This window comes from Talpa europaea, assembly GCF_964194135.1.
Source record: "Talpa europaea genome assembly, chromosome: 5".
NCBI lineage: Eukaryota > Metazoa > Chordata > Mammalia > Eulipotyphla > Talpidae > Talpa > Talpa europaea.
Genome location: NC_140071.1, coordinates 23,518,406 through 23,538,450, shown reverse-complemented (window position 1 = coordinate 23,538,450; position 20,045 = coordinate 23,518,406). Strand labels below are relative to the sequence as shown.

The window sequence follows — 20,045 nt, the reverse complement described above, 5'->3', positions numbered from 1 at the left end:
ACACCAAACCTAAAATTGACTAGGAATGCATATATCAGCAGTAGATTTTCTATTTCATGGTGCTAGGCAGATTTTAAAGAACATCAAGTCATTTATTTAGCAATTAGGGAGGCATATATGTGTAAATACTCCATTGCAAGAATGTTTTTTCATATTCACTATTCTATAGTGCTTTTGTGTACAGGTCATAATCTTTTTAATATGACTCAGTCCATTTTCTTTCTCTTTCTGTTCCAGAATGATTCATGGGGAAAGCAGTATTCATATGCACTCTTCAAAGCGATGAGTCACATGCTGTGCATAGGGTATGGTGCCCAGGCCCCTGTGAGCATGTCTGACCTCTGGATTACCATGCTGAGCATGATCGTCGGGGCCACCTGCTATGCCATGTTTGTCGGCCACGCCACAGCTTTAATCCAGTCTTTGGATTCCTCAAGGCGGCAATATCAAGAGAAGGTGAATTTTTATCTCTAATATTTCCAAACAGGTAGTTTGTAAATTGAATGAATAGTGTTCAAGGTAACTAAACTGTCCCATATATCAAAAATATAATGAGATAAAATGCTTACAGCAGGAAAACACAATCTGTTTTGATATTTTAAGCTTTCTTCAGTATAGTCCTCATAGCTTTTATTTGTTTCTAGTTTCTCCCTTGAATATTTTATAAAAAACTGAGTTTGCATCTGCATTAAAAAAAAAGTTACACGTTTCAAAATGTACGAAGATGATTTAAGGTGCTAGTTCATGTTCTATCATATTTCAACAGTTAAAATAATATAAACCCTTCTCTAATATATGTTAGAAAAATATGTTAGCTGATTAAATGGGAACAGGAAGTCATTGCACATGTCCCTCCGTGGATGTTATAATCATAATTTATATCACAATCCATATCCCTAGTTGAACATATGTTGCCTTTATATCTAGATAAATTACCACACCCTCCAGTCTTAAAAATGCATATTAACAACTGCTATCATGCATTCTTATGCACAATGTATTAATTAACATGATTGCTGCTCTAAACTTTTCTCAAAAGAAAAAGCTAAATATATGCAATGATATATCCATTCAGCTTATTTCATGCGCTGATTTACCTGGGCTGGGATAGATCTTGGATAATAGGAACAATAATTGACCAAATACAGTAATTGACAAACAGAATAAGTCATAACTGAAGGGAGAATTTGTATTGTGGAGATCTGTTGAATATGAAAATATATATGGCATGCACCTTACCAAAGTATATTTCTGAAAGTAATGGTTAAAATGGTTCTAAAATACTTAACCTGGAGAGTGATAACAACTTAGACGCATAATTATTTATAAAACAGACAAGATTGTTTCAGTTGTTGCTTTATTTACAGAAGTTTTCAACACTATAATCACACAATAGAAGTAGAGTAACTAGATACTTTATTTCCCCTGAATGGAATTAGAGCATCACCAAGTATTATACTGTGCCTGTTGTTTTTTTTAAATGAAATAATGAAAAGATGAACCACCAAAATTGTTTCAAGTCTCATTTTAAAATAGTCTTCAATTAAACTGCAAAGAAAGAACATAGTAAGGAAGAATATACTTTATATGATGGTGACTGACTGAAAATTGCACAATAAGGAATTTGGCTAAATTTATGGAGATTTAAGGTAAGATTCTAATACTCTGTATGTTTCTGTTAGTTTCTTTTTCCTTTCCAGCTGATACTGCTTTTAATAAAAATGATCTTTATCCCACCTTAATTTTATCTGCATCATTGCTACGTATTTCTTAAAACCAAACCAACAAAACTTGTTTTCAGGATAACATTTATAAGCACTATATTGCATATTAAGTGAATTCACAATTTTTGTGCTTTTAGAGCTGCTATATAAGCCGGTTTTAACTCAGAAACCCACTTATCCAACTATTTAATTATGGACATATTTAAGCAACGATGTTATTACGTTTATCATAATTCAAGTAATCGAGTTTTTCATCTTCTAAGTGCTTAAGAAAGGGCAACAAAACTAGGGTAATCCTTTGTTACATTCTGACATTTGGAACAATTTAATCAGAAACACCTGATTAAAAGAACACTTTTTTTTTTTGCCTCTAAACCGAGACTGATAAATTTGGTTCTAGAATACTGTGCTTATTTTCTTGTGATCACAATTTACTAGTTTTAAAGGCATAGGCTATTTTTTTTTAAAGATTTTACCTTTATGAACAATACATACGTGATTTTCAACTCAGTCTTATAGAATGGCTCTACATATATATGATTTGCAGCTTCCTATGATTTTGGCCACTTTGGCTTCTTTGCTTAATTGTTACTTTTTAAGGTCAAATTCTAGCAATATAAAATTCACCATTAACTATTATAAAGTATACAATTCATTGGCATTTAGTCTATTCAGAATATTGCACATCTACCACCTCTATCTAAATAAGATATTTTCATCTCCCCCAATTTAAACCCTTTACCAATAAGTAGTCATTCAGCAATTTTTCTATCCCTCAGCCCCAAGGCAGCTACGAGTCTGCTTTTTGTCTATGAATTCCCCTACTCTGAGTATTCTCATATAAATGCAATCATACAATATGTGACCTTTTTAATGTTTTCAAAGTTCATATTGCATCATGTATCAGTGTGTCATTCCTTCTTGTGGTTGATTAATATTTCATTGTATGGATAGAAAACATTCTAATATCCTTTCATCAGTTGATGGACATTTGTGCTGTTTCCACCTCTAGCTATTGTGAATAGAGCTGCTATTAATATTTGTATACAGGTATTTTGTTTGAGTACCCAATTTCATTTATTTAGGTATATACCTAGGAATTAATTGCTAGGTAATATAATAATTCTATGTTTAATTTTTTGAGGAACTGCTTAATTATTTTTGTAGCTTTATTTGTCTATAGGTGTATTGGAACTGTCTCCCATGAATACCTGAAAATTATTATTGATATTATCTTCACTGCCATATACCCATTCATAGCATATTTTGATGTAAAAGCAGTGAGCTCTATTACTTTTTATAGTGGTCATTCAGACAGTACAGGTATCCAACCCCCTAAGCTGGCTGCAGAATTCACTCCAAACGTAACATTTTATTATCTCTCCTTACTCATCATATTGTTTGTTCAAGTGTATACGTTGATTCAGTCTACTTTGCAGCAAGTCATTCATTGCATTATTTTAGTTTGGAATTCCAGAGTAACTTAATAATTTTTCCTTTCTAGGGAACATTTGTTCAGTTTGTATCTCCAAACCTAGGTGTTTCTATCATCTCAAGCAGTAGTATAAACTCTTCTGATATAAGATCCTTATCTGTTTAATATGCCTGTTACAGGGCCATAGTGTAATCATCATCATTGTTTTCATTATTATCCTTTTCTTTTTTGAACAAAAAAAAATTTGATGGTCTTTATATTGTAATATTGCAGATTAAACTTTGGCCTGAGTCATAATATATGTTGCTGATTTTACGGGCCACATGGGTTATATTCTATCACATTTCAGACAGCTACATTTTCCCCTTCTCCCAGATAAAGAGGTTTGACAATGTGAGAAATATATTGCAAATGTGCATCTCCCAATGGGTGTTCTGCTCTAGGTTGCCAGCAAGACGGATAGTTTCTATAACTGGTGTATTAAACAAGTTCAACTTAAGAACTAATCAAGAACAATTACATATCTCTTTCTCCAAATATTACTTGAATTTTATTTAGTGAGGTTCATCTTTTCTAATTAAATTAAATATTTCCCTCCCCACCCAGGGCTTTTAGGGGTGGAAGCCAGGAGTGAGGAAGTAGGCTAGCTCTGTAAGTGCTCTTCTCTCTCCTATGATAAAGCTACTTGGTGCTATTATTTGTAATCACAATAGAAAATGGGCTAGAAACAGGAAAGAAAGGGAAAGAAAAAGGAAGCTTTAATGTACTTGTTAGATGTGTTAAGCTAGTGTCCTTTAGTGGGTCTGGTAGAGATTAAAGCTAGCATGCCCTTTGAGAGATTCATTAGACACTTTAGGAAACCTCCTTTGTGTCCCTCTCCTGCACTTTGCTAGATGAGGCCATGGCAATCCGGCAGTTAGCTCCAGTCTCTCTCTCCTGTGGATTCCTTCCTATGCCACGAAATGCTCTTAGACAGGACCCAAGGTGTGATGTTGGCTTGACTGTCTGACTCAGATCTGGTCCCCAGAGGGGCATCCCCGCATCTCCCTGAGCACCCTCTTCTCCCCCACAGAAGCAATGAGGAGTCCGCATCTCGCCTGCTTGGACTCCTCAGCAGGAGTAAAACTCAGGGTCCACAGACTATTTACATGTCCCCATGTACAATACAGACCTTAGACTCATGTCTCCCAAATATGTGAAGTTACTTCAAAGAATCCCAAGTGGTTTTCCTGGTGCTCTCCCCACAGGTCTCTGTGGTTTTCCCATACCTCTGTGTCCAGGGGCTGACAGAAGAGCAACCACTCTCTCTAGAGGAAACTGCTCACTAATCCCATCAAGGAAATTCTCAATCTACCTTCTGACCTTTGTAGAGCTTCCATGAAATTGAGACCTTGGATTACTGTTTACAGTTGTAAATCCTTATATGAAAGAGCCTCTTATACAGTCGATATTCTGATATCTCAGATTAGCAGCTCAGCGAATGTGGGCAAGAAAGGGTAAATCCCAATCTAGCATCCTTTTAGACCTTTCTTTATCTCACTTCTTCTCAAAGCCCCTTCCACAGATAATATCCATAAGTCATACACACATGTATACTTTTATGTATAATTACACGTAACATCTCTTTTTCAGTATATTATATTATACATATCTCCCTGGTCAAATAAGTTTGGAAATGTTTGAAACAATGTATTGGAGATTTTTGGCTTTTTGTTATAAATGTACCCTGAACATTGAACATTAACATGCTGTCTCTGCCCTCCAGATAAAGCCCTCATGAATTTTAAGTGACCAATGTGCGCTTTGGGAAATACTTATCCAAACTCCCAATAGTGACCATTCCTTTCCTTTTTTAAACTGTCCTTGAGTAGTTACTGTCTGTCCCAGATGTATTTGCATGTCATCTAGTTTCATGAAATGAAGCTGCTTTGGAACATCTTAGGTCTTTATACTACTACTTCTTATTTCTGACACTTGGGTTGCCTGGGAAGCCTACTATTATTTCTAGACTTGTCATTTTCTTTCATGTCAAATAATTATAGTAATAACAGCTTTTAGGTGTGCAATTTTCCCCTGTACTAAGCAAGAATTTTAACACAATACACATTATGAATTTAGAGCAAGAAATTTTCAACTTACCTTTGTATACTTGATGTATAGGAAAGATCTTTAGTGTGAAATCTGAATATAACCAAAAAATCACTTTAATAATATGAGGAAATTATCAGACTTAAACACCTAAATCCTGACTCCATGAAGCAAAGTATATAAATTCAATGTAGGTACAGAAATGAGTTGTTTGTTTTTTGTAATGACAGAGCCCAAGGCAGTGAGTCTATGTGAACTTGGACTTAATATATTAGCAATATATAAAGTAAAAAATGTCTAAATTTTGTGTGCATAAAATTTTTAATTTACTGATTCTCAGTTTAACAATGATAAAAATTAAAATGCTAAATGTATTTAAAATAACAAGCTAATAAAATTCTGTCTTTGCAAGAATCTATGTAAGTAGTCTCTTAGCCATACAAGTGAATTATAGGTAATCCTAAGTGAAACTGTATAGAATGATATGGTTTTATGTAATCATATAAAAATATAATATCCTAATTTTCATCAATTCAAGCAATTTTTTCTTGGTTTTAATTAATAACCTATAAATACATATTCTTTACTTGTAAATTAAGGACTCTAATCAGGACTACCACATACATTTCTTATTCCATAGAAATATTTTTTCACTTTGAATCAGTCTAATCTTCCAAATTTGTATAAGTTAATTATATAACCAGAGATAAAAGCTGAACACTAAAAACAAGACCTGCTCTCATTTTTAAGCTACTCAAATCTCATTTGCAATAAGGCAGATTTCAAATATTTCAAGTCACTTGATTTAAAATCAACTAATACATTACACACACACATACTTTCTTGGCTAATAGTTTTTTATAATAATTGTATGTATACCACATGTACTATAATGCATTATATATAATGTGAACCCCTCTATATGTGTGTACACACATATATGCACATACACACATTCATGACAATATGCTTTTCAGGAAGAATTTGGGTAGAGAAAGAATAGTGCCAAATCACTTTTAAACTCTTATGGAACTCTCAATCTCTCAAATCTCTTTTCTAACTTGGTTATTATTATTCTCTCAACAAGCCAGTTGATTCATACCTGCCACACTCTTCATCCGTCTTTGCATATTTTCACCCCTTTCGTGTTCTCCTAGATTCTTCCCTTCCCTTTGTATGTCTGTGACATCTTCCCAGGTTTCCCAACCTATAGTCATCTGTTTATTCTCTTTTCAAGGGGGTTGGAGGCTGAGGTATAGCACGATGCTAGGAAGACTTGTGTCTCTGCTATTTTGCATTTCATCTCCATACATAACAACCTTAGTACTATGATGCTGAGTATGCAACAGTACTCAGGCAGGTCAGTGAGGATTAAGAATGTTTTCAGGTGGTCAGTTTTTATATTAACACTTAGGAATAACAGTTCATAATTTGAACTATTTTGAAAGTTGTCACTTAAGTATGCATGAAAACATCTTTTAAAAAATGTATTGTGTTATTTATTTGCTTGTTTGTAAACATATTGCTCACAGTAAAATAAGTGATTGGACCCCCCTGGTGGCTCAGGCGGTTGAGCGCAGCGCTGCGAAGCTGTCCGCAGCCTCTGCAGTCCTGGTTTGATCCCTGCCGGCCATGGAGATACCCACATGGCGAGCAGACCTCGCCTGTCTCACCCACTGCTCCCCTCAGCAGTGTATTTCATCAGTTTCTACGTTCTGTTCCCCGCTCTGTCTCTGGAGAATCCTCTCACCCTCACACATCTGATCTGTACCCCGGTTCTTGTATAAATAAATAAATCTTAAAAAAATAAAATAAAGGGGCCTCCCCGGTGGCGCAGCGGTTGAGCACTGGGTTGCAAAGCTGCCCGCAGCCTCTGCACGGCGGGTTGGTTCCCCGGCCGCAGGCGAGGGTCCTGCATGGCTCGCATACCTCTCCTGCCGCCCGCTGCTCCCCTCAGCAGTGTACTTTGGTCCCTCTGCCTGCTCTGCTCCACACTCTGGTTTTGGTGAATATTCTCACCTTCCCATGCTTCTGACTGCACCCGGTGCTTGTATAAATAAATAAAATAAATCTTAAAAAAAATTCAATAAAATAAAATAAGTGATTACTTATGGATGGATGTATAGATGTATGGATGATGGGTATGTGTGTATGTGTGTGTATTTAGTTTAATGAAGCACAGATCACATTTGAGAAAGTAAATTTTTAAACTGCTCTCCTTTCTGGAATTCTGAGGTTGATTTCCTGTTGATTTCCTGTTAAAAGGTATATTATCAAAGTGTCTTTCATCAGGATTGAAGTCATTTCTTAATTGCTGGGTTGACCCAGGAATGTACTCTGCTTTAGTACATGATGGAACACTTTGTCTCTAAAGGAGACTTCATCACATATAATTCTGACTCTTTGATAAAAGAAAGTATAAATGGACTTATGGCCAGAATAATGGCAGAACAAAGAGGAAGATTTTGAATTAATGGTTGAGATGGCTTATAAATAATACTATTATGCAGTTAAAAAGAAAATAGTTACATCCTGTCTTATAACCCATTTTCATTATATCAAGAAATTTAGACAGTTGAGTAGCTAATTTGGTTTCCTGATTTTGCAGGCTACAATAGAATTTTTTCAGAAGAACAGAGGGGTTTTGAAATTATAATGATCTTGACCTTGGAAAATCATAACAGCCAGTGCTCAAATGAAAAATGACTTGATACCCTAATTTCTATTGGGAGCATCTGAGGGGAGAGAGTTAGGTCTAAAATATATGTGTATTCAGCAAAATATTTCACTTGATTTTCTTCATTATTTGTAAAGACTTTCTTCCTTCCTTTACAAGTAAGAATGCCATGAACACAACTCCCACATGGTTCCTTAATTTGTCAGAAAGTTTTCCAATTCAGCTATACTATATACTTTTGCTTCCGGGAGCTGAATTTAACGTATACTCTGGTATATCAAAGTGGTAGTACTGCCAAATGTTTTCAGGCCAGGAAAATCCTAGGAATGAGGATATTGTGAGATGTTTTTGTTGAAAACAGCACTGTATTCCTCTGGGCCTTGGGTTCCCTTAATGTGGCCATTTGAGCAGCTAAGGAATCAGGCTATGGACAGAATGATGATAGTTTGCATTCAGGATAGGGAATTTTTTTTTTTTTTACATTAAGTGCTATTTTAAAGATGGGTGCAAGTAAATGACGGAGTTTGGAACTGTTATTCAACTAAGAAAAAAAAAAAACAGAATGTTGTTGGTTGTCAATCTCTTATGTCACTGATTTTCAACCTTTCCATTTTAATATAACCTACTGGAACATAGGATATAACCTTTCACTCAGTGATAATTTCTGCATGTGTGCTCTGTTATATGCTGAAATTTCCCTTTTTATGACAGATAATCTTACCTTCAGCATTGTGCAAAGTGCTAAAAATTTGTCCTCACCAGTCCTTCTTTTGAGTCTGCTGTTTACATCTATCATATACAGCACACTTGACAGCTTCTTGTATTGACCCTAAAGTAGAGTTGCTACTTTCTACTGTTTTCTTTTATTGATTAACTTGTAGATTTCATTTTTCACAAGTATTTGGATTTTCACTTGAATTTAAACCCTGAAGTTCTCTTTCAAGTATAATGAATTATATTAAATATAATGATATAATTGTTCTATTTATGTTCCTTTCATGGCATGAGACATAGATAGAGTATCTCTCACGGCAAATAAATTGGTAACCAGGGTTCCACTAATTTGAAAAGAACCCCCCCCCCCAGTGCATGTAACTTGCATTTGCTTAGTCAGATTACTGAGATCCATTTGAATTTGACCTTGAAGAACACAGAAGATATCAGCAGACAGATATAGTCACCTTGGGAGAAATGTCTAAGAAGAGAGTCCTAATTTTGAGATGATTTTTCGCAGACAATAACAAAATGTGCTAGAGGTGGATATGTGTGGTTGAATTCTCTAGTTTGAATTGTCTAGTTTGAATGAAGTAAAAGCTACATTGCTGAAGAAAGTGTGAAATAAGACTCGGTTATGGTGTGCATAAGCATAGTTTTGAATGTTGATTCAAAACTATTGTACATCAGGAAAGATATCCTTTACAAAATTTTAGCAGTGGGATGTAGTAATTAAACCTATCTTTTAGGAAAATAAATCACAATGGTGCTTGAGATTATGGTGTAGTCCTAACATAGATTGTAAGATTCCAGGGACAAATACATCACTTCATAAATTCTTACTTGTGGAATCATAAATACAAGCCTATTAAACAAGAACAGGAGTGTCAGTTTTAAGTAGGTAGGGACTTCCTAACTAATAAAACTATTGGAAACCACATTCTTTTATAAGGAAGTTTACCCCAAATAATCTTTGGAGATGGTATGTTCTGTGAGTTTAGTCTCAATCTATTTTTTATTCACTGATACTCATTAATGCTTGCTGTATGTTAGGCAACCAAGCCTGGTTTTAGATACCAGCATACAAAGTCAGCAAACGGACAAGGCACCTTCCCTCATTAAGCTTCTTATAGTATAGTGGGTCAGTAACAAGGTTCATAGAAAGGAACACATTTTTTTTTATTCCCTTTGCCTTAGGGGTTGACTCACCAAAAACATCTTTATCATTGATGCTGTGGAAGATATTACCAGTTTTCTTCTATGCATTTTATTATTATAGGTCTAACTAAATCTTTTATTCATTTAAGTTTATTTTCTGTGTGGAGTTAAGAGAATGATTCAACTCCATTCTTTTGTGTGGATTTCCAGTTTTCCCAGCACCATTTATTGAAGAGACTGTCCTTTGCCCATTGCTTGTCCACATCTGTTTGAAATAACAAATTTTAAGTGCTATGAAATGTATAGACATTGTAAAGAAAAAATTCAGCTCTTTCCTCCTGTGTGTTTCTTCCCTATGTGTATCTCCCCTGCTACTCACAGTACACCTTACTTTTGACCCTTCTGGTCACCAAATGTGTTGTTTTTTCTCCCACAACAAGCAAGTAATTCTCTGAAACACCAGCTGGGTGTCCTACAATTTAATTCAATTCTGACACCATCTATCTGGAGGTAGTGTCAGATCCCACAGCTGTGCCTCAGTTCCACAAGACTGCTCCCACCCTACTTCAGATGCCAAACACAAGTAATAGGTCCCCAGGTTACCTACAGCTTCTGTCTTATTTAGCAACAAATCAGAGATTCCCAGAACCCCCTCTTCAGTTTCCATTAATTTGCAATAGTGGCTCACAGAACTCAAGGAAACACCTACTTATTTTTACCTGTTCATTAAAGGATATAATAAAGAATACAGAAGAACCACCAGATAGAGAAATATAAGGCAAAATTTCGGAGGTGGCTGAGCTCAGGACCTTCTGTTCCAGTGAATTGAGGTGACTCACTATATGGGTGTGCATTTGTTCAACTGCAATGTTCAAATGGCCCAGATGAACAGCAGACCTTCCACCATTAAGATTTTGGGGGGCTTTCTCACAAAGACATGATCAAATCTTCTACTCTCTTTGGAGAAGTGGGGAAGCGGGCAGAAGATTGTAAGTGGATCAGCCCTCATCCACAAATCTACCCAAGTCACCTTATTTGATTAAAAAGGTGCTCCTACTGCTCTTATCACTTAGGAAATGACAAGGGTTCCAGGAATCCTGTGCCAGCAACTAGGGGCCAAGACAGTATCCATTTCTTACTAACTTACAAGCATGATGAGAGATTTAAGATTTTGACTTGATTAATTTGACATGCAGTGTGGTGTGAGAGGGTTATGGGGGATAAAATGGATGTTTTTCATTAAGTCATCCTTTAGTAAATTTGGAACAGATTATCTAAATACTTCCTATGCAGTGTCTTTTCTACCAGGGTAATGAATTTTCTTTAAATAAAATATCAGTGAAATATATTCTCTTTATTAATAAAGATAGCTGTCATAAAAAATTCTGTGATAAAACACTTATGTACCAATAATTCTATTTCCTTTGTCTTTTCAATTATGTTCTGATCATTCGTCTTTAGTCACTAACTTGAGCTTTCTGTCATTTTCAATGAAAAGCAATTTGCACAAAACAAAATTATACCATATGTATCATAGTATTATAATTTAATCTCTGAAATCAGAATATTTTCTCTGAATTACATTTAATTCAACTTTAGTATTACAGTTTTATTAAGTGTAATGTATGGAATGAGATAAGAATTAATGAATTCTGAATTGAGTGTATTTACAATATGAACCTGAAGTTCAAACTAACAACTTTTGATATGCAAATAAACTAAAACCACTATAATGCAAATTATCTTCAACTTTTTTCTGTCTACACCAATATATTACTTAAACAGTTCATATATTCAAACAATAGTATAAGATAGATGGTTATAGTCCACTTTCACTATTTATGCTTTGCCAGTTGAAATTATCTTACAATAGTATATTCATTATATTTTTATTATTTTTAAATTGATGTAACTTTGGTTTAATACTATATATCTTCAGATATATGTTATCACACTACACCCACCATCAAGGTATACATTCATCTTAAAAAGATTTCTTGCTGTCATCTTACTTCACAAATTAGAATTTAAAAAAAAAAACTAAAATTTTACATGCAATTTAAGCAACAGGAGGAAAGTCACCATTAAAATACTTCATATTTTAGCACATTTAATGAAAAATGAGCTTCAACTTTAGTATTACAGTTTTATTAAGTGTTTTTCAGGGAGGATTCAAGATATCTAACAAATGATGCAAATAGATTATTTCACCTTTCCCCCCAATGAGAACATAAAATAGGAATTTCATTTAATGTTATGATTTTTTTCTTTCATTTTCTAGTGGTGGGCTGATCATAAGAGCTGTGGGTTTTTTTAAAGGTAGTAACAGAAATACTCACTTAAAGTTCAGATTGCTAGTAAAATGGACTCACTGAATTAAGTGCTGCCCAGGAATTTAACATAAAAGCAACACATTAGATGTGGATGCAGAACTTCTAAATGTTGATGGATGGAAAAGAATGAGGAAAAAAAAAAAAAAGAACCTACAAGAAATGCAGTAATAAGACAAAACTACAGTCAGCAAATACTATGCCAGCCCCACCTCCCCAACACTGGTCTCTCTCCCTTCACCCAGCCCTCAGCCATAGCACAATGAAGTGTAGGAACCACTCAACTAGTTTCACCCCAGGCTTGATTGAAGGACCCTGAGCCTACATCTGGATTGCACCATATTTTGATCAATTTATCACATGTATTTTTATATAGAGAGAATTCTTTCTGTTTCGTGTATTCTGGCAGGCAGAATATACAATTTAGCTGGTTCTACAGACCTGAGAATTTTGGGTGATGTGCTGTATTTAATAGACAAGGAGACTCCTACTCACACAATAACTGTGCCCAGGAAAAAAAAAAATTCACCCTATTGCTGTAGCAGTGAACATTCTCTGACAGCTCCTTGGGGGCTCAAATAGGAGATGATAATGGTGGAATTTTGCTTTCCAATGTACCTGAACTTACCCTTTACTTTTAATTGTACTCATCATTTAATTATTCCAGATTTTTCACTTAAATAGTTCATTAAAAATGAACACCAGAACTCTAAAAAACACTAAAATGTACCTTTAAATAATGGCAAACTTTACATAAGCTATCAGGAAAATTTACAATAAATTTGCAGAATAATCACTGGAATAGGTTTTATTTAAATTTTTATTGATTAAACTTTTTATTGTATTACATTGTTCATTTTTGTACAGTATTTGATTTTATTAAAAAAAAATTAGGGCGGAGGGTAAAGGGCATAGTTGCCTGAGTTTTCTTCATTGGAAGACTGCTGATTGGATGACAAATTATTCTTAGCTTTATGACTATTATATTATATAGCCTCCTAGTCATGCAAGATCCAGGAAGTTGTTGGAGAAATCACAAAATTTAAGAAATTAAATTTACAAATCTATTCTCTCTTCTTTTTATAAATGATTCAGATGACTAAATTCTAAAATTCACAAAATTAATAAAATATGCTTCATGCAATTAAAATATGATATCTTATTAGCAATCTAAAAAATCTAGAAGAATCCTAAATCAACTTATTTCATAAAGATATAAAATGGCATCCTTTATCTGTTTTTGATATTAATAACGAAACAATCTACACAATTCTAGAGAATCTTATCAAAGAAAATAGCACTTTGAGAATGGGTACACTTGGGGCTGACTGATATTATGACATATCTATGAAGACACATCTGTAGTTTAAGTGACTCCATTATCATCCAGATTAAGTAATTCTGTCTAGATAATGTTAACACAAATATTTTCTTATTTTAAAAACTCTTAGGTTAACATTTTTTTTTTTTATGTTTCCAGAATTGGAAAGAAGACATTTTTTCTGCTTAGGTATCATTAGAAATATTTTATTCTCAATTAACTCAAATTTTAGAGATAAGAAACCTTAGTTCTGGAGAGATTAAATGATACTCCACATTCACACATCTAACTACAGAGTAGCAAAGACACAAAACAGCACTTTCCACTTTCTTCTTTCACAACCCAATGTGCTGTGGCAAAATGCATGAGTATTTAAAGAGTATAAAGATTTCAGAAGTCTTGCAAATCAGCCTTTGTACTCTCTTGCAATCTCCAGAAACAGAGTATAACATTCAAAAAAGATACCACTGAGAATTAAAATTGTTATCCTAAGATTATAGCATTTGTATAAACATTTTTTTGAAAGACAGTGGTGCTCAGATCTAACTTCTGATAAGCAGATAATATAGTCTTCCTTTGTCTGGAGTCCCGTATTTGGTGAACTAGAGTGTCAGTGGACATTGTATAAAATTGTCAATAACTTTTCACTTAAAAATGAAATGCCAGTGCTATGAAGTGACTTCAGCTTTATGAACAGTATACATTTACACTTTAGAAAGTCAATTTTCATGATTTTTATTGACAATAAGATAATGTCATACAGAATTCATATTGATTCTCATTTTTTCTTTGGCTATATTTCATGTAATACAGACATCATCCAGATGTTTATGAAAGTTCTTATTATCTTATTACTTTCATCAGTCAGATTTGTAGGTACACATTTCATCTCTCTGAAAGAATATATGTTGAGCACTATGAGTTACTATGCAAAACGTGTAGTATTGTATAGAGATTTCAAGGGAATTAATTATACATGCATAAGATTGATGTTAAACTTTTATCACTAGAATCTCCCAACAAATTCTTGTTGTTTCCACTCTTTGATATAGACCATTCTCACAGTTGTGAGATGATATTTCATTGTGGTTTTGATTTGCCTTTGCCTGATAACAAGTGATGTGGAACATTTTTTTTTTTTTCATGTACTTGTGGCCATCTGAATGTCTTCATTAAGGAAAGAGCCTATTCAGATCTTTTTTGCCCATTTTTGACCTCTTTGAAGTATTTTCCTTACTTAGTAATAGGAGATACTGTGGTATAAATGGATTATAAAACATCTTAGGAGACAGATCATTTCATTGTTTTTGCTTGTAAATATGTCATTTCATAGGTTTTGCTTGCAAATTTGTACATGTTTCTCAGATATGTAAATTTATTTTTTCTAGTAGAATTAAATGGTAATACTACATTGGTTAGTATTTTCTTTTATATTTCAATATGATAATATTGCTAAATATTAAGAATTTTTGTTTTCTGGAAATTATCCATTGCTTTAAATTAACGAAAGTTAATAGTTTTCTTATTTTGTCATGAAATTTAAACTTAGTACAGATTTTGAAATTATGTACCTATGTTTTAAAATTACAATTTTTTTCAGGAAATTTAGTACAGAGTTAATAATTTAAAACCAGGGGTGGTGGTATTTGACATAAAAAGGTATAATATCATAGTCATTTATAACAAATTACTGGAATATTTAAGTGATAATTTTGGCCCTGATTTTTCTACAATGTTAGGAGGGGTACCCTAGGATTTACTGCTATGTATAGAAGCTTATCTGAAATTCTAATAGGTAAGATTTCTCCTGTTTGGAGAATTTCTTTGTGATTTGTTGATGGACATTTAAGCTGTTTCCAAATTTTGGCTGTACATTGTTTAAAAGTAATTTACATATGAAACAAATATTGTTTTTATTTATTGTGAATAGTTTGTTTTATTTTGTTGTCACTTATATTAATAAATTAATTTACTTGAGATTTAGGGACCATTGTTAAAAAAACATCCTTCAATTTAATTTTATTTCAAATAAATAATCAATTTTTATGCATAAAATATCCAGTGCTTCAAACATAACTACACATTCTGTTTTTCCCCCAATTATTTCATGTTTTCACAATATTTCAAGTTCAGGTCAAAAAGGGTGTTTTTATAGTCTATTTAATTCCTGTAGGGCCAAATGAAATAGTATTTGTGCATGGTTAGTGTTTAGTATATTTCTTAAGCAAAATGATTAAAAGTGAAATAGATATATATATAATTTGTCTTTGGCCACTGAGATTGTGAATTTAGAATCTCTTTTCTATCTTAACTTTAGTCAAGACTGATTTATTCCCTTTCAAATGAGACTTTCACAAAAATTGAAACCAATTATTGCCTGTTATTCTTATTGCAGAAATCAATTTCCCTCCAATTTTGTATGTATGAGTTACTATTTGTACTTAATCTTTGACAGAAATATGAAGGAGAAATACATTGTGCTGTTAAGAGGCTTTTATTCTTGAGAAAAATAGCATTTAAATATTAACCTAGGATCTATTAGCATGGAACTTGTTAATTGGTTCAATAAATTTAACATATTTGAAAACATTTAATAAAATAGAAATCTTTCTTTTATGTGGTTTCAAACACAAAAGAAAGTCATTATAATGTTTTACTCTCAGAAAAAAAAAGTGTATTTCTCATTGTTCAGAGACCAAAATAAGTGAACATTTTCCTAAGTAATGTTACAGATTAAGAGGAAGATATCATAGAAAAGTGGACATGAGAAAAAAAAATTACCAGTGACCCATCAGTGTAAAATTAATCAGTGGACTAGAATGTGATGGAATGGAAGGAAGAAAGCAATTATTTATAGAGTAATTGAGAGTGGGTAACTTTATTTCCCAAGAGGCCAGAAGAACATGTTCTGATATGGTTCCAACATCTTCAAGCGCAGCTATGAACATATTCTGTTGCTCCAAAAGGGAACAATTTTCCCTTTCTAGGCACATTTTCTTTATGTGTAGTTGTTAAATGAATAGTTGTTCTAGTTAATTATTATAGCTAACAGGATTATTTTAGTCTGACGTGGGTGCCAAAACAAAATCCCGTAACTGTATGATTTATAAAGAACGAAAATCTATTTCTCACAGTTCTGAAACCTGGGAAGTCCAGTATTAAGGAACAGAAGTATTTGGTGTCTTGGTAGAGTCTGTTTTCTAGTTCACACGTGGTGTCTTCTTAACAATTACATGGCAGAAGGGGCAGGCTGGTTTTCTTTTATAAGGGATTTAATTCCATGCATCAGGACTCATCCTTATGATCTAATAACCTCGCAAAGATTTACTTCCTAAACCATCACCAGAGATTTAAGTTTCAATATATGAATCTTGGAGAATACATAGACATTCAAATCATTGCAATATTTATAAAAATTTGAAAAGCTATTTTTTTTTCAAAATACTGAAGTATAAAAAAAGATGTTTAATGGTAAGACAGCCATAGAGTGAAAAGGCAACACATATGAATTCAGAGACCTGATTTTTTTTCCTGACATTTACTAACTAGATATAAAACTTGTGTAAATGAAATGCCATTCTGGGCCTCTTTTTTTTCATCTGTGGAATGAGAGGATTAAAAGCAATTATCTTTGTGAAGCCCTCAGCTCTAAATGTTTCCTTCTGTACTAAGTATATGTTAATCTCCCTTAGACAATCCAAAAGCACTTTATTTTTTTATAATATATTTTATTTTATATAATTCTTACATCATTTTTCATTTTTGCACAATGTATGGATGTTCGTTTTCGTTCTATTCCTCATACAACTCCCACCCCCGCTTCTCCTCCCTGCCCCCTGCCACTGTGTCTCTGGTTTATATTTGCTTGTTGATTTTGATTTTTTCTTTATTATAATTAGTCTTTTTCCTGGTCCCTTATTTAGATTTTCTAAATTCCTGCTATGAGTGAGACCATCTGGTATTTTTCTTTTTCTTTCTGGCTTATTTCGCTGAGTATGATCCCTTCCAACTCCATCTTTGTTGCTAAAAATTGCATCAGTTTATCTTTTTGATTGCTGAGTAATATTCCATTGTGTATATATGCCACATCCAAAAGCACTTTAAATGTCTTTCAGGCCATCCTTATAAACATGATTCATTAATATGTATTACTGATAGGGATGTAGGATAGTGAAATCCCCTTTCCTAAAATTATCTGACTCCTTTTATCCTATCTATGACTTTCAGAGCATTTGTTAATTATTTATAATATTAAATGCCACCTTTCTATGTGACTCTTTGGGGGGATTTTTTCCCACTAAATTTTAGTGTATAGTTACAACCTAGTTTGTTATGGCATCACTCATTAATAGTAGCACCCAATCACACAGCTGCCTGACTTCCAGCAATCTCAAATAGGTCAGTCACAAAGCCAAAAATAATTATGCTAAAACACGGGAGTCTGAGGGATCTAGGAGTCAACATCTAGATATAAAAAATGTCTGTATTTCTAGGCTTCTCAACTATATAGAATCTCTTTAACTGGTTTTACCAAACCCCATTACTTTTGTTCTAGGTTACTTTGATCAGTTGGTCTGACAACTAAGGCTGTAAAGAAATCACTAGTTTGCAGGTGATTCTGCACAAAACAGACCCCTAAGTATTTGGACAGTTAAAATGAATCTGATCACAAAGAAAGGAGTTAGAGAAATACCAGCAACAGTAGGCAAAGACTATTTAGTGGAAAGCCAATAGTACTTACAACACAGCAGCTTCTGGGATGAGAAGAAGCACTGAGATGAGAGGGTGAAACACAAGCACTAAAAAAAAGTAATACAGAAATATGGAAAAAAATAAGCAGTAATTACTGTACTATGTATAGTATAGGAAGTGTTCATAATGATTACTATGAATCATCAAGAAAAGTTTAAATTATGTTCAATTTCCTCTACTCTGGTCATGAAGTAAAAGGTTTGAGACTGATTTAGAATCATAGAATTCTACAACTGAGTTATAAGTAGAGACCTTCCATCTTTGAGATCTCTGGGAGAAACAAAGGAAAATCTATGTGTTCCCTTTTTAGTTAAAGTTTTACAATGTTTATAGAAATGCTTTAATTTTGTATACTTCAATTTAAACTTCAATTTAAACTCTTATTTCACAAAAGTCCTTGTTTGTGTCATTGCAGAAAATTATGGCTAAGTAAGGAAACCGCATTTTTTAGCACAGCTCTATACCATGTTGCAATTATGCTGAAATTTCATTTCTGTAATTTCTATTATACCATTTTATTAGATGAAGAAACAGAAGATCTAGAGTCAAGTTCAATGCCATGTGATCCAAAAACAACAGAGCTGAAACTTGAATCTTGCTCCAAAGGGAGAGTCCATCCCAACATATGCTGTCTTCCTCTTTAAAAAAAAATCCTAAAGGAAGACATGGATATTAGCATTATATTTGTACCACGGAAACACATCTCTTCCTCAAATTTTACAAGACAAATTTAAAAGTCATTTTTAAAATGAACACATTTGTTTTATTACTAATCATTAAATGTGTAAAGTTTCAACTTTTGAATAATAGAAATCAGATTCCTAAAATTGAGAAAGTGTGTATGTTGAAATTCTAGAGTCTTCAAGTGAACTCCTATTTCTAAAATTTATTCAAATTATAAAATATCCCTTTTGGGTAAGTTGTCACTCCATTTCCCTTTATTTCATTTCATACTGTATACACATGAAACTATGTATATTTAGCATTTTTATGTGTTTTGTATTTATTTATAAGAACCATTCTGCAATCAAGAGAACATTTTTCTAGTATCTACTATATCACTCACAATATCTGGTTCAACAAAGCTATAGAAAAAGTACTAGGAAAAAAATAAGAAGTCCTAAGAATGCCAAACTACATAGTAATTACATATTGCATAGACTACATAAGAAGGTAATGAATGGTAAATATTAGTCTGTTTTAGTGAACAATATTTAGACTTATAAACACCTTCAACTAGCAAAAATAATTATGTGGGTTCTACTACTAAAACATTTGATTTATATTTTCATTTACTTCTAACCTAGTTATCTCTCTTCCTTCAAAAATTTCATGCTGAAGTTCAGAGGAGATGAGAAATAATTTGTATATCAACCATCTGCCTAATTTGAATTATAATTGTGGAGATATGCTCAGTGTTTTGTGAAGCACTTAAAACATCTGCTTTAGTATAGAAAATGTGCTGTAATATTTTTAAGGCAGGCTATTGGGAATCTGAAAGACCCAAGCTTTTCATTGGATACCCCTTTTTTATAGAAATTTGTGATACCAAGTTTATTTTCAAAGGCTTTATTCTTATATGTTGTTTTTATTTGATGATACTAAAGAAATATAATTGTTATTAATCAAATGTATGAAAGTTGTTTCATATAAAGCTTTGTCTACTTGAGGGACAAAGATATCTTTTGCTTCTCACATTCTAATATTTTAATACATCCCATTATCAGTGAAGGTAAGATGCCATGTTACATTTTTAAAGAATATATGACCCGCATGTCATTTTATTTTTTTTCCCAAATAAAATATAACTGTTGTCTGAAATCCATCCAAAGAAAATAAGGTTCTA

At 33.1% G+C, this 20,045-nt stretch overlaps 1 protein-coding gene across 1 annotated transcript in view; it reads left to right on the top strand.

Annotated features, from left to right (window-relative positions):
• HCN1 (hyperpolarization activated cyclic nucleotide gated potassium channel 1) overlaps positions 1 to 20,045 on the top strand; it is a gene marked incomplete at both ends in the record, with an annotated part of 317,617 nt that overhangs the window by 231,585 nt on the left and 65,987 nt on the right. The window contains one exon of the mRNA XM_084234155.1: positions 238 to 456. Within this exon, the coding sequence (XP_084090281.1) occupies positions 238 to 456 (219 nt within the window). The remainder of the gene's footprint in view (positions 1 to 237; positions 457 to 20,045) is intronic.